Source organism: Benincasa hispida, chromosome 5 (genome assembly GCF_027475165.1).
Source record: "Benincasa hispida cultivar pf3 chromosome 5, pf3_genome.v1.1, whole genome shotgun sequence".
NCBI classification, from domain to species: Eukaryota; Viridiplantae; Streptophyta; class Magnoliopsida; order Cucurbitales; family Cucurbitaceae; genus Benincasa; species Benincasa hispida.
In genome coordinates this window covers 6,549,470-6,565,967 of record NC_143482.1, presented here as the reverse complement: position 1 = coordinate 6,565,967, position 16,498 = coordinate 6,549,470, and the positions used below count along the sequence as shown (strand labels likewise).

The following is a 16,498-nucleotide window of genomic DNA, read 5'->3' as shown; positions in this document are numbered from 1 at the left end:
TTGGAGTTATGATTTTTGTGTGGTTGTTGACTATTTTCTAATGACCTGTGAATCTTGAAAATATTATAATTTGAATAATAATTCAACAGAAATAAAACGTTCTCTTCAACCTTCTGTGCATGTTATTATCAATTTTTTTGTTTATCTAACTCTTTTTCGATTGGTTTAACTTATTGTCACCAGATTTAGTTTTATATAAATGTTTTTTCATTGATTTAAATATGTTGTTATCAGCTTCAAAATGTAATATAAAGTTACACGTATTTCCATTTGCCATCGATGGGCTCCGAAAATTAACTAATATACATTTACTGATACAATGTAATTATAACATGAAGTTATGAGATTAATGCCAATAAGAGCGTAGCTCAACTAACATAGTATTCATACTATCGACCTCGTCTCCCACCCCAAACTTTAACTACAAACCTTTGCAAAAAAAAAAAATGAGATTAACTAATTTTTCTTCAACAATATCTATTTGAGTCTATCTTTTGTTATCAGATTCTGTTTTATCTTTTTTATTTGTTTATATATTTTATTTTTTGTGTATATTATTACTATTTATATAGGTTATACTTTCTAAAATCACTTTAATTAAATATCAAGATTTTTCAATTTCCATATATTATCAAATTTCATTTTATCTAATCAAATTTCAAATTTATTCTAATCTTTGGATTGTTTTTCATTACTTTATACATATTCAAATTTAGGCACATGTTTGAACAATTTTTTATAATTAAATACATATTCTTAATAAATTACCTAGATATATCTCATATCTTTGAAGGTTTAAATTGTTTTATATTATTTTAACGATTTGGAAAAAAAATATTCATCACTAACGTAAACAAATAACCATCACTTTTGTTACTCACACAAAGTGTTTATCTATTTAGGTTTTGTTGTGGTTTTCTTCACAAACTATTGCTTTTGCTATGGCTTTACAATGGATTAGACTTCTCTTTTCCTCTTTTCAACTATCTATCAATTTTCCTCTTTTCCTCTTCATTTATTTTTGTATGACGATTTCAATATTTTTTTGTTTCATTATTATAATCAAAATTCTTTGTTTTCGACTAAAGAAGATGAAATCTTATTCATCGAAGATAATCAGAGTTTATAATAAATTGGAACTTCCACGATTGTGGGGAACACCAGAGAATTGGATATATTATTTTTGTGTGGTGATTGACTATTTTCTAATGTACCCGTGAATCTTGAAAATACACTATATATTTTAATAATAATTCAACAGAAACATAACCTTTTCTTCAACCTTCTGAGCACATTATTATCATTTTTTTTTGTTTATCTAACTCTTTTTCGATTGGTTTGTTTTTTTTGTTACCATATTTAGCTTTATATAAATCTTTTTTCATTGATTTAAACATGTTGTTATCAGCTTCAAAATGTAATATAAAGTTAAATGTATTTCCATTGTGCCATCGATGGGCTCTGAAAATTAATTAATATACATTTATAGGTACAGTGTAATTATAACATGAAGTTACAAGATTAACTAATTTACATTTACACCTACAGTGTAATTGTAATATGAAGTTATGCGATTTTAACCTTCATTTTTCGTATTTCCTAATTTAAATTAGAGATTCTTCCTATTTTTTTTCCAACAATATCTATTTGAGTCTATCTTTTGTTATCATATTTTATTTTATCTTTTTTTTTATTATTTATTTATACATTTTATTGTTTTTTTTTTTTTTGTGTATATTATTACTATTTATATAGTTTATACTTTTTAAAATAATCTAATGATATAACAATATATCATTGGTATATAAAACATATTTATATACCTATTTATTATTTTGATAAGATTTGTTTTATATTGTTTTATTTTTTAAAAAAGGGGAAAAAAAACCTAACACTTATTTCCAAAGTTTCAATATATTTATAATTTTTGTGAGAAAAAATCTAAACACTTTTCTCCCTACATATTTAAAAATATAGGGGGCGTTTGGGCCCCCTATTTATAGTTGGGCGGGCGGGCTATAATAGCCCACCCAATGTTTGGGGCTCCAACTAAAATAGTTGGAGCCCAAATGCCCCCTTAAGTGCTCAATTATTTTGGTCTGTTTCCTTACTCTCCCTCATTTTCCTTACTTCTATGCGCTCGATTATTTTACTCTGATTACTCGATCCTTAATGGCTCGTCACTCGATACCTAGCTTTATGGTCACTCGATATAGTTGCAATCGACACGCGTATACTCGATCATATCAACGTCATACTTGCTGTTTGATTACTTTATACTCAACTATTTTGAATTCAAAACACGTTTGAAGGTCACTCGATACCACATTAATACCAGAACAACTCTTGCTCCTATAATGACTAGCCATCATTGATTTGGCCAAGAGATCATTAACTTACTTAACCATCTCCCGTAAGTGTGACCCACATTTTAGGCCCTAGAGGTCCGCCCCAAAAAGCCAATCCGAAGGGAAAAAATCCGATTAGGGCAAAACCTAAAGCGACCGTATCCATTTCTGGAGTTCACCTTGATTTTGACCAACTGCACAAAACCCATCCGAAGGGGGACACTCAAAGGCGACACGAGGGAGTACAAAATGATCTCACGGTGTAAACCAATGACAAAGACCATAGGACGTGTTGACACACACCATTCACCCACTTACTATAAATACTCTCTCTGTCCACTATGATATTGACTCACGCAAACACCATCCGAAGGGGGATGCTCCCAGGGCACCATGAGGCCAAGCATGAATCTTATGATGTCAACATATAGGGAGAAAAGTGAGTAGAATCATAGACATATCATATACATCTCTTCCTCCCACTGAGTATTTTATAAACCTAGGGTTTGGCTTACTTAGAAAAAACATGGCTAAAGATTTTAACTAAGTGACTTTTAGGTTTGCCCAAGAGTAACTTTTACTTTGGATAGTTAAACAACTTTTGATTATCATCCATTAAACTCTTTAACGGAGTCTTTGACCAAATCGTTGCATGCTTGTTGAAAATCTATCTAATTCACCTTTCCAGGCAGGTTCCCCGGTAGGAGTATTACGTTTCCGTCAACTTAAGATCTCCAGCCTAGCCAGGACCCGCCTTAGACAAAAGGTCCCTTATAGATATATTTAAAATAAATTTAATCTTTTATGCCAACCAATTTAATCCTATTAAACTGATTTAAAAAGATTAATCTAGGTTACTAAACTCTTTAGAATCACTTGAACTTAGGTCTTTCTCAATCCAATTTTTAAAACCCTTTTAAAAAATTTTAGTTCACATTAAGTCCGCATGCAACTCTTTCTTATTGATTTTAGGTCAAATTTCCTTTATAATACTTATAAACGAAAACCATAATCACAATGCGAAGCTAACACATGCAAGGCATTCATAACGATTATAAATGGCCTAAGTGTCATGCTTAATGCATTGTCCATTCATTGCTACTTCTTTTATATAACACTCATACAAAACAACAATGAAACAAGCAAAACATGCTTCCATTCACCCTTAGACTATAACACTTATAATAAAAGGATGATGCATGATAATGCTCTCTGCATGCAAAATATAACTCTTATATTTCATGATGCATGCCCATGTGTTCAAGTAATTTCTTCATGCTCGATTATAATATTTATAATACATGATGCATGAATAATTACACAACCTAAGGTAGGTTTTAAACTATATGTCAAACATTTTGGCATATAAGCACTATACATCACATGTATAAGAAATAAATGTTGATGAATTGGATAAAATTGCCTTAAAAACACAAAAATTAAAGCTAACTATTACAAAGACAAAGAGTCTCCGGTTCAAACAAGCGACCCGGGTCTTGAACCGCCCGGGTGAAGCAACGTATCTGCAACCATCGTGTACTAAACTCCCGCGATCGTCTACACGATAAAACAAACGTTTTGCTCTATCGCTTACCAACGCTCCCAGAGTTAAACTATCATCTAGCAAATACTACACGATTGTGTACCTTTTACTAAGCGATGAAGCTTGAGGTATGCGATTGCTTAGCGCGCTCCACACAACGCCCACTTTTTGCGATCGTCCAAACGACTACGATGTCACAAAGCATCATCGCCTAAGCGACCGCTTAGCTAGCCCCTCTGTATCGTATACGCGCGATCGTGTAGGTAGTAACTAAGTGATGAGGCTTGCTAACTACAAGATTGTCTAGCACGCGCCTTTTACTAAACGATGAGCATCACATACTCCCACTACGCTTGTCTACCTCCAGTGCCTACGCGATTGGACAATCAACGCTACACGATAGAGTAAACAATTTATCCCATCACTTAGCATTAGCTAAACGATCGTTTAGTAAATACTACACGATCATTTAGAAAAATCTAAACGATCGCTTAGTTAATTCCCAACGATCGTTTACCTTAGGCTACACGATACGACCAACGCTTAGTCTTCTTCTTCATTGAGAACCGCATCTCCATGCTTCGAAACTTCATCACGAACAACTTGACTAACTCAAACTCTTTGAATTACAGACTCGATTGCAAGTTAATTATGCCCAAAAACACAGGGGCCCTTACAAATTAACACTTTGTAATTGAAGAAAGCTTTAACTGAAGGCAATTAAACCCGAAACATTCATCAACTCCATTCACAAATGCGCTTAACGATTAAACACAAATGTAGAAACCTACCGCAACTGTAAAATGAAGTTCAAAACAGACTTGTAATTTGGAATATCATAACAACCTGACTCTGATACCAATTGAAGGAAATCGATCACAAGGATTTCCATGAGCAGTGGAAAGATCATTCCAAATTACAATCATGTATGAATATTACAAATTACAGTCATACACAAAAACAAATGGTTATGCATTCATTACAAAAATTACAGCATGAAACTACAAATGAGTAAGGAGAAACTATACACACATTTGTAGACTCGTCTCCACGCTCCTTGATCACGAACGCTCGAACACAAAAAACTTAGAATGCTCGAACAACACGACCGCTACACAGCACGAATCCCGTGCACTCGAACTCAGCGATCACCTCGGTCACGAAATCCCTAACAGCACGAACTGCCTCCACAGAACCCTAACGGCGTCAAGTTGAGTATGACACCACCAAGAAGGCTACCTTGGTGTTCTCGGTGTGAGAATCCAGAGGGTGGCCTTTGTGTGGACTTGGTTTGAAGCAGAAGAATGAGAAATCAACAATCGTGTAAACGATTGAGCAAGTGGGAGATGGCTGAAACCTATCGTATAGGTCGATGCCCAATCGTTTAACAAAATTTAAGCAATCATCTAGCAAAAGCTAAGCGATCGTTTAACTCATCGCTTAGTTTTGTATCTATCGCTTACAAAATACTACACGATCGTTTAACTTGGTCAAGCTGTCACTTAGTAAATCTATGTTGACTTGACAACTTTCGTGAGATTCTTTTTCGAGAGAAAAAATCTCCAAAATCAATTTTGACAAAAACTTACTAAAATTAGGAAAATAATTTTCCTTTTATCTCACGGTTACTATGAACCACCAATAACCTCTCACTCAATTGGTTATTAGAGAAAAAGATTTAATTATCCAATAATTAATATTATTAAAAATATAAATGATAATCAACTTATCATATTATATTTATAACCTATGGTTTTAATATTTCATCTCATGAAACGTATAAACCATAGTTCTTTTTCTATTCCATGGTACTTAATGTAAATCTCATTTATATCAATCCTCCACTAGATGTATCTCATACATCATACCGATCATATCATATATAATAGAATTACCTCTTGTCAATTTGAACATTTCAAATCAACACCAATAACTGATCCTCTACTGAATCCATTGAGCCACCAAGGGACCTTATGGACCTGTAGCTCGAATCTCCAATGGTAGGGAATAACTGACTAAACTCTTTAGTCACAAGATCCACCATCCATTAACTGTCAGGCACTCTACTAAAAATCGACTGCTAAATTCTCCTTACCACAAATATATTATGTATCCATCTTAACCAATCAGAAGTGTGACAACCCTTCACAGATCGCTTGTAAGTATAGCTAGGCCAATAACCGTTATGTCCCTGTAGTTACATCTAACTTCTTAAGTACCATCGATCCCTCTAATGAACATAAGTCATAGTTCTACTATGACTGAGTCCTCTCTTCCAAAGAGAAGCTGTGGCCACTATGTTCAAGCCTTGGAATTAGCCCTTAAGGGAACAATCTCTCTATTTATCTCTGCTTCAGGAAATGAGTGAATTTCATCTTGTGGATTGAGTTCCCAGCTCCCAGATCAGAAAAATCCCCAAAAAGGCAGGCATGTTGAGTTGGCAATTTGGCCACTCTCACCCATACTAATCAAAGGACCACCCTCAAAGGCAAGAGTTCCCAAAACACTCAGGATTGAGGGCGTGTCACCTATGGTTGTTTAGGTGAGATGTAAGTCTCTAATATCAACGACGTTATATACAGAGTCTAGTCATCTCGTGGTCCGATCTTATACAAACTCTTTGTATAGGACACCTCCACTCGCACGTCTCCAATGAATGGGCAGGATCTACCATTTGTAGTAGTTTACAATTACAACACTTGCAAACCTCTACAAAGCGGGTCGTATCCGTAGTGTCACCAGGATCAGGTATCCCACCTTAATCCTTAAACTACATGCTTATTTAGGATATCACTTAAGGCATGATCCACTTTTATATCACATATATATGTTTAAGTTCACATAAGATAACCTTGGAGCATTGTTTATTGGATATGAGTAAATTTCAGAATTAAATAACATTTATTTTATTCATCAAACAACGTGTATCATTACAAAAAACGAGACTCCGAGAGAATTAGGACACTAATCCCAACACCTCTTTCATCTTGCATCGAACGCCACTTCTTTCGGTTCTTTTTGCTCTCTTTACTCTAAACGAGGGTTTCTTCTTGCCGCTTTTTTCAGTTCTCCAATATTTTGTGTTGTTCCTCCTGTCTATCTAAGTCCAAATCGTACAACCATGTTGGAGCTTAGATCTTGCTTGATAGGGGATGAAGATCCTCATTTGGAGCATGGTAGGGGATGGAGGATGGTATTCAGATCTTGGTAGGGTTACCAGATCCAACGGTAAGTCTTCTTTCTCTTCACCAATCAATGATGAGCCACTGAATATTTTTTCCTTTTTTTTTTTTTTTGATAAAATGTAAGCTTATTTTGTTCTATGCTTGATTTCAATGTTCTGTTCTTGGTCTTTGATTATCGGTCTCTAATGATCAATGTATCTATTCTGTTCAATGATTGTTTTTGTATATTTATGCTTGATTTCAGTGTTCCGTTCTTGGTATATGATTATTGGTTTTTTATTATCGATCTTTGATTATTTTGTCTCTATTTCAATGACTCTTTCTGCATTACTATTGTTCTTGGTATTTGATTATTGGTCTTTGATTATTTTGCTCATATTTTGATGACTCTTTTTGTATTGCTATTGTTTTTGGTATATGGTTATTGGTTTTTTATTATCGATCTTTGATTATTTTGCTACTATTTCAATGACTCCTTTTGCATTGACTCTAATGATCAATGTATCTAATTTACCATGATACATCATATTATCCGAAATTCAGAACAGACTTAAGAAAGAATTTCGTTGTTCTGAGGCTATTTCTTACTGTCTAAGCATATTACTAGGATAGTTATTGGCTTCTTTGTTTTTTTTTTTTTTTTCAATCTCATTGCAACTATGTCATAACTCTTGTTTGGTTAACTCTAGTTAGATTGCAAGTAGTGGTTTGCAAGTACTTTGATGATGTGATTGACAATAGTGAATTGATGTGTTTGGTTCATAATCTCAATGGTACACTATTCACTTTATTTCACTAGGTACGGTTCCAAGGTGTATTTATTACCTCTTTTCCTACTCATAACCTACCCATGAATGAGACCTAAACTTTATTTCTCTTCTCTATAAATGAGACCTCTTTTCCTTATAACTATGAGGACAACCCCATCTTCACCACACCATTGTTGGCAAGTCCCTTCCCCCTCCGCTTTTGTGTTGCTTATCACATCTCCTTTTTTTTCTTTATATTATTACTAAAGCATTTGTTTATTGATTGTCATAATGTCCAACTTATTAGAGAACAAGCGAAGCTTCACATTTCCTCCTTCTATTGTACATAAGGTGGTACTCTTCTAAAGCATCTTATATATTTGAAGTGTTTGTTGTGAATATACTTTAACTTTTCATTTAAATTTTTTATCCTGTATATTTATAAACTTAAAATAATTTAGTTATATATTAATTATGCTTTTGCAATTGATTTTCTATCAGTTATATATTAATCTTTTCTTTTAATTGTTTGTTGATTTTCTTCCTAAATACTTGTTAGGCTTCGTCAGATTTTTATTGATTTATTTTTCATTGAAAACTCAAGATTTGATAATGAGCCTAAAATGAAACCTACTAATATCAAGACTATTTTATCAATGATAATTTTAATTTCCATGTTCGTATTCAAAAATGGAATTATTCGACAACATTGCGTGAAATTGAATATGGTTATTGTTGTTGATTAAAAATAATAATAAGTTGAACATATTTGATAAAAATGCAAACAAAAATTTTATAGCTTCATTTGGTATGGTTGAATATATTTGATAAAAATGCAATCAAAATTTTTTATTGATAAATTATTAGTATAGTACAGCTACTAATTGTATCTAAATTAACTATTTTTAAGGATTGAGGTGAACAAACTTAAAAGACCGTAGATAACGATTTAAACTTATTTGTTAAAGAAGTAGAAAAGAGATAATAGTAGTAATAGTTCCAAAATTGTATATACAGAATATACTTTTACTAATGTACTTTTTAATTTTAGTTCCAAACTAACGTGCTTTAGATTTTAGTTCCAAATGCCCCCTCAATTTTATCCAATTGCACTCTAAATTTAGATAAAAGTTTTAGTGTTAACGTTAAACATTAAACAGTATTGCAAGCTACTGTTACTACTATTACTAAGCTATATCATATAATTTTGCATTCATTTAAAATTCCATGATCAGTATATTCTTGTTTAGATTAGGAGTACATTAATTTGGAACTAAAATTATGATATAGCTTTATAATAGTAGTAATAGTTCCAAAATTGTACATAGAGAATATACTTTTACTATGTACTTTTTAATTTTAGTTCCAGACTAATGTACTGATTTTAGTTCCAAACGCCCCCTCAATTTCATCCAATTGCACTCTAAATTTAGATAAAAGTTTCAATCTTAACGTTAAACATTAAAAAGTATTGCAAGCTACTATTAGTACTATTATTAAGCTATATCATACAATTTTGTATGCATTTAAAATTATACTTTGTGTAAATTTGAAAAACCACACATGAATAAATGTTTTAGGAGCCAACAAATGAATGGACATAATGAAGAGATGAATTGGCACATAATATGTTTTCTGACTGGGAGTTACGTAACAATCAGTAGCTTCATGCTTAGTTTGTGGCTTTTACAACGTATTTTTTTAATTTCATGTATGCGATTTTGTAAATCAATTTCCAAATTTCTTAATATAATTAGATTTAATACCTTATACATTGTAAATAACACATTACCTAACAATTTCTTTCTTTACTACTTAAATTGTACTACGATGTACATTAGTAGGATGACAAGTTCTTCTAGAGCTCCAAAGCACACTTGGACGAGGGAGGAAGAGTTGAAGCTGGTGGGATGTTTGGTGACTTTGGTTGAATCTGGTAGATGAAGATCAAACAATGGGACCTTTCGCCCTAGGTACCTGGCACAGTTACAGTGTATGATGGCTGATAGGATACCTGGTTGTAGAATACAAGGGACCTCCACCATAGATTGTAGGGTAATGAGCCTTAAAAGAACATACCAAGCTATAGCAGAAATACGAGGACCGGCATGCAGCGGGTTCAGTTGGAATGAAGAATTCCAATGCATCACTGTGGAGAAAGAGACGTTAGATGGTTGAGTGAAGGTAAAATTTCATAAACATTCTTTTTTCATTCATCGTCACCCGTTATATTGACCAGTCATACTCTCCATGTAGAGCCATCTTGTAGCAAAAGGGCTTATGAACAAGTCATTCCCATATTTTGATGACTTAGCCTATGTCTTCGGCAAGGACTGGGCAACTGGAGAAGGGGCAAAGACACCTGGTGACATGGCCTCAAATGTGCCCGGGCATATGCATGAAGGTGCTTTTATTGATGATTCACATGAATATGACCTGTCACAGGATGATTCTCATGGAGCCCCGACGGGTTTTGGTTCCAAATGAGGCAATTCATCAAAGGGTAGTAAGAGAAAGTGTCATGGATATCAGTCTGAGTTGGTTGAGGTTTTTAAGAATGCAATAGACTTTGCAGATGATCGACTGAAGTCCATTGCTGAATGGCCGAAAGAGCAGCGTGCAACAAAGGTTGAGCTACGTACCAAGGTTGTGAATGAACTTAACGATATTCCAAAACTGCAAACCCGACAGAAAATGAAACTTATGAATATCATATTTCGTAATGTGCATAATACAGAGAGTTTTTTGTCTGTTCCAACGGATATGAAATTGGAGTATTGCGAGCTTCTTCTTTTAAACAACGCTTGACCAACTATTTTCTTCACCTGCTTTTCCATGTTTAATTTAGACATATCTAAATTATGACTTGTACTTTATAATATTTTATGTTTAACTCCTTACTATTTGATGAACATGAATATGATTTGGTTTTCTTTTTTTGCTGATTTCTCTATCTCTACATATATTAATGTGTTGGACAATGATTAATATCCTTTGAAGATAATGGAATCTTATTTGTTCCATGCTCACGAAATTTGATACGTCAAACAAGGTTAAAATTGGTGGAATGGACAATGCAACGTTCAACACATTTTATACGAATTGGTGGAACAAACAATTTTATTTAAGTTCGCGAAAATATGATATTTCATTTAAATTTATTTTCCTTTGATATACAGAAAAGTATAATCGATTTGATATATACTAAGATAACATGCATTTAGTTTACATGTTGTTATAACCTACTATTATAATAATTTACACCCCAAACACAGACCATATATAATAATATGCACAACAAACACAGACTATAATAACCTACACACCAAACACAGACTATACTAATAATATGCACTCCAAGCACAAACTATTATAACACAGACTAAAATAATCTGTACCTCAAACATAGACTATTATAACCCACGAACTATAATAAACACTGACTATTATAACCTACTCAGCGCCCCAAATGCCCCTATATAGTTTTTGAAAAATCCTAATTCTACTTTACCACCCTCTTATTTCATCATTTTCTTTCTCTCTTTCCTATTTCCCATTTGCAGCAAGCTTGTAGCCATAACATCTCCACAACCTCTCCTTTAAAATCTATGCTAGTATACCTTTTCACCACAGTCGCATCTTGCGTCACCTCCTTTAGAACCTTCCATTCTTTCTTCTCCCATCATCACCCTCTCTGCGACATTTTCAATTTGCATGACTGTCAAATCTTCTTTTGCTCATCATCGACTGATTCTCTAAGTAGCCACATGCTAGTATCGGTGCACCACACCACAGACGCACCATCGTTGTCGCCCATCGAAAAAACAGCCGTCAATTGTTTCTTAGTGAAGACCATATTGGCGAGTTTTTAGATTTTCAAACCATTTCTAAGATTTTGACCATGTTATTTATTTTTTAGTTTTTTTTTTGTTGAGATTGTAAATTTTTTTTGCTTCTAGAAGTTTAATTAGAGTGTATTTGCAGTTTTCAAGTTATTTTTTAAGCGATGTCTATTTGTACTCAATTAATTAGTCTTTGGGATAGTTTTGTCATTTACTAATTTGTATTTTCTATTATTTAAATTTGTTTTGCTATGTTTACAATTTTGAAACCTTTTTGCCATTTTTCCAAATGAAACTTTAAATTTTGCTATTTCTCTTGCCAACCCAATTTTTTATGAATATGTTATAAAACTAAATTTAAAAGCTTAGTTACTTTATTACCAAAAACTAAATTTGTTATAACAATAACTAAGGACCCATTTGGTAACTATTTTGGTTTTAGTTTTTGTTTTTGAAAATTAAGCATATAGACATTACTTCCACTTTCAAAATTCTTTATTTGTTATCTACTTTTTACTAATAAATTAAAAAATCAAGCCAAAATTTGAAAACTAAAAAGAAAAAAGTAGTTTTTAAAAACTTATTTTTGTTTTTGGAATTTGGCTAAGAATTCAACCTTGTACTTAAGAAATATGTAAATCATTGTAAGAAATGAGGATAAAATAGGCTTAGTTTTCAAAAAATCAAAAATAAAAAACAAAATGGTTATCGAATAGGACCTAAATCATTGTCATTTCTACATTAGTGTCATGGAACTTAATAGAGTAAAGAAACTAATTTAGGAGTACAAAAGACATTGCTAATATAAATTTCAATTTAAAATGAATTGAATAAATGTTTCATTCAAAATTATCGGAAAAAAAAAAGACCATTTTTTCTCCCCTCTTACTCTCCTGATTAATCGCTATATATTTAAAAAGAAAAAAGAAAAGAAATTATCCCCTTCCAATCAAGATATATAGTTATAACAATAACAACAATAATAGGAGTACTAATGGGACCTTAGGACTTAAATATAGTATTAACAAGATTGTAAGTTTTATCATTTTGTACTAATGGGACATTAGTCTTACTCTTCTGTCGAGTGCGTGTTAATAGACAAATACATCATTTTTCTATTTGGTTATTTATCATTTTGTAAGTTTTAGTAGGAGATTTTGATTTTGGAATTTTATGATATTTTATATCTTATCTTCAAATTTTAGTTTATATTTTGTTGTGAGAAAATTGTGTCAAGAATTCATGAGAGAAAAAATGAGAATATCGTTACAAAACAAAGGATGATATCTATATAATTTATTTTAAAATTGGTGTTTTTAAAACTAAAAAAAAGGCTTTAAATAATCACTATACTAATGGTAGGAGCATTTATAAACTTTGTTTTATTTATTTATTTATTTATTTTGTAAGATTAAGAGTATCATTGCAACTTTTAAAATTTAACAATATTTTTGAAATGAATATTAATAATTTGGGTTCATATATTAATAATAAGAATATTTTTTAAAATTTTAGTTTATTTTTTAAAGTTTTGAAAGTTGGAAGATATTTTTTTAAATAATTTTCCAAAAATGTGAATAAGAAATAAATCAAAATTAGTTTAATATTCATATTGAAATAATACAAAATTTCTTTGAGGCTGAAGCGTGGGAAGTTTTGTTTTGGAAACATAAAAATGGAAACAAAAGAAAGAACAAAGTCTCGATTTCTTTGCTGATTTGCTCATCAATTTTTCGGATCTCTCTTCCTTTCTCCTCTGTGGAGTGAGATTTGTAGGTTGAAGAATTGTTCAGCCTCTTCAAATCCGGTGAGCTCTTCAATTCAATTTTGCTTCATTTAATGGAACTAGCGAAACAGTGAGTGTGTAGTGTAGACTCTCGGTTGCGTTGCAGAGCTCCATTTTGGTTTACGGTAATGGCGTCGTCTCTGGACGAAAAGTTCGTCACCGAGGCTTCCATTGGAGTCGGAACCGTTGTTGACTCCAGAGGAAAGCATCGCATTCTCGCCGAACTCAAGCGTCTTGAACAAGAACTCAGATACTTGCAGGTTTTTGTTCATCTCTTTCCTCCGAATTTCCACTTATTTGCTGTTTGTTTCGAGCATTTCTCTGATAGTTCAATCCTTTGCCTGTTACTAATCTTCGTATGAAATTCTGGTAAAATGATAGCAAAAACAGTAAGGCGCGACATTAGAGAAATTAGGCTTGTCTTGTTTGCTATCTCTTTAAAGCTCACAAACGGAAAGCTATAGATATTTTCTTTAGCGGTTTCGAAACTTTGAACAAAATCGTAACTCGTATGATGAATTGTTCAATAATTACAGAACTTAAAATAGTAAGCTACCGTGGTTCCCATTCGGATTATATAAATTGTGCTTTCAACTACCAAGTATCGCAAGACCTTAATTCTCGACTGGAATATTTGATTCTAAGTTCGATAAGTAATCTTGATTGAGATCAAACTGTTGGAAAATATAATTGACAATGCCTCACGAGTCACAAGAGAATATGTAAGCGGAGTTGAGCTCTCCAATTAGAGTGCATCAACTCAACTATGATCTTTTGTTGTCTACTATAAGAAAACTTCATGGGACAAATCAAAGGAATCAATGGAATTATCAATATCATTTGGGCCATGGGGATGAAATATAAAGCTATGCATGTCCCATTGTGTTGTAGGCAGCAATTTTCTTCTTATAGTAATAGTTGAATTTGTTATCAAGTTTCAAGTTACAAAATATGCGAGTCTATTATACGAGATCTTCTTGTTAAAGTAATGGTTGAGTTTGTTATCAAGTTTTGTTACAAAACATGGAAGTTTCTTGTACAAAGTTACTCTTGCTTCTTGTAATTTCATGTTTTCCAGCCAGTAATACCATATGCGATCTATTTATCTATGGATTTGAGATGAGCTAATAGCTTCATCAGAACGGTACTCTTAAGTTTGATTCCCATAGATTTACCGGGTTGGTTTGAAATCTTCTTTATGTGCATGTATAGTCATTGATTGTGAATACTGAATACAGCTGCGTATTCGAGGTAGCTGCATACGTGTTGCGTATCTGCAACTCTTGGAGCTAAGGTTGCCACTTATTATATTTGGGGAAGCTCTAGAACTAGCTGAGTTTTTTCACAGTTTTAAGTCTTCCTACATTCTATATATTAGACTTCAATCCCTCTGTATCATCAACAATTTGAATATCAAAACAAGAAGCTGTGAATAAGTCATGATTCCTCGCCTTTGCTATGATATATACCCTTTCAGTATTGAGATGATTACTGACCAAATGTGTTCTTCTTTCTGTGAATTCGGTCCAGGAAGAGTTGGAAGAAGTTGAGAAAATGGGAAACATCTCATCAATATGCGAGGAGTAAGTCGAGTAATCCTTCTTATTCTTTTCCCCTTTCATTTCTGGTGTTGTGCAATTGGATTTGAATGAGGAAAAGAAAGAAGAAGGTACCTTTTCATCAATACATTTCAAAAGAAGATGAATACAAGTTTATAAATGATCTTTTTTCATGCTCTCAGCTTGCTTCCCTGCATCGAAACCAAATCAGACCCACTTTTGCCTGTGTAAGTTCTACACAATACCCTCCTTCATCCTCCTGGATCCACATTTTTTATCAGCTTGATTTGTCTACAGGCTGAATGGTGTTGTAAATCCACTATGGCATCGCTGGTTTGAAGGATCCCCAAGCTCACCAGAGTGTAGCTGCTGGATTCTATAAACAACTGACAACTGTTCCCTTTAAACTTGGAAAATGTCTAAGATATACACACTAATCGACATCTTCGAACACCAAAGCTCTGATTTCTTAGTGGCACATAACAAAGAATAGTTTAGTTTGGTGACGATAATTGATTACTACCCTTTCTACTACAATATTACTTGTGTAATATCTTTTCACTCTGCTTGGGACAGAAATTGTAGATTGCAAACAGACTAGCTTGTTGGTAAGACCAACTTCAGCTGTGGTATCTCTAAAGTTCTTGCTCCATTGAGGTTGGATTGTGGAAGCAGCCCAATGGGCCAAAGACAATCCCAACCCAGGCCCAATGTTTATGAGGTAGGTTTGTCTCATTTGGGCCTTCATTTTGTTAGCAACTCTGATTTGGCCCATAACTAGATGTTTCAATTAACTCCTAGTTGCTTGCTTAAAGACATCTTGGTTGTTCTTGTCTTGTCTTGTTTTTGTTTTTGTTTTTTTCCCCTGAAACAAACACAAGGTTCCTTTACTAATATCTCAGATAATATGGACGCATAGGCATCACATCCGAGGTTCCATATGAGTATCTTATTGCTTTGAGAAAAGGTACATTTTTTAAGATTCAGATTGTGATTAGGATATTGATGTCACTCCTTTTAGATGATGTAGAATAGAAGTGAAAATCATTTTAAAAAAAAAATTATATGATTTTTCATTATATTAGTTAACATTATATTTTCAAAATGGGTTAAAATACATGTTTATTGAAATTCATAAAGGATCTAATATGTAGTTAAACTTTTTATTTTGTGTACAACCGTTCTACATATAAAACACATATTTAAAAGTTTAGGACCTATTTGATACTATTTGGTCTTTTGTTTTTAATTTTTGAAAATTTAAGCTTATAAACCTTTGCTTTCACTTATAAAGATACTTTGTTATATTATCCACATTCTACCACTCTTTTCAAAAAGTTAAGTTTTGAAAATTAAAAAACAACAAAAGAAAAAAAAACAAATAGTAGTTTTTATTCTTAGAATTTGACTAAGAATTCAAATGTCTATATAAGAAAATTGATAACCATAAGGAAATTAAAAAGAAACAAGAATAAATTTTGTAAAC

At 32.6% G+C, this 16,498-nt stretch overlaps 1 protein-coding gene across 2 annotated transcripts; it reads left to right on the top strand.

Annotated features, from left to right (window-relative positions):
* Positions 1-13,286: 13,286 nt before the first annotated feature.
* On the top strand, positions 13,287-15,843 carry LOC120078236 (guanine nucleotide-binding protein subunit gamma 2-like). Of its 2 annotated transcripts, XM_039032459.2 has the most exons (5): positions 13,306-13,474; positions 13,560-13,713; positions 14,984-15,036; positions 15,195-15,239; positions 15,310-15,843. In XM_039032459.2, the coding sequence occupies exons 2-5, from the start codon at positions 13,582-13,584 to the stop codon at positions 15,392-15,394; spliced, it is 315 nt and encodes a 104-aa protein (XP_038888387.1). In that variant the 5' UTR covers positions 13,306-13,474; positions 13,560-13,581; the 3' UTR covers positions 15,395-15,843. The 2 variants fall into 2 exon arrangements, with proteins under 2 accessions (XP_038888386.1, XP_038888387.1); XM_039032458.2 differs by having other exon boundaries at positions 13,287-13,713.
* The last annotated feature ends 655 nt before the right edge of the window (positions 15,844-16,498 follow it).

Excerpts from the sequence above, each read along its gene's own strand:
- LOC120078236 (XM_039032458.2), top strand. The coding sequence starts at position 13,582 with ATGGCGTCGTCTCTGGACGAAAAGTTCGTCACCGAGGCTTCCATTGGA. Across the intron at positions 13,714-14,983 it reads AAGAACTCAGATACTTGCAG|GAAGAGTTGGAAGAAGTTGA; the intron begins GTTTTTGTTCAT and ends AATTCGGTCCAG. Across the intron at positions 15,240-15,309 it reads TCAGACCCACTTTTGCCTGT|GCTGAATGGTGTTGTAAATC; the intron begins GTAAGTTCTACA and ends ATTTGTCTACAG.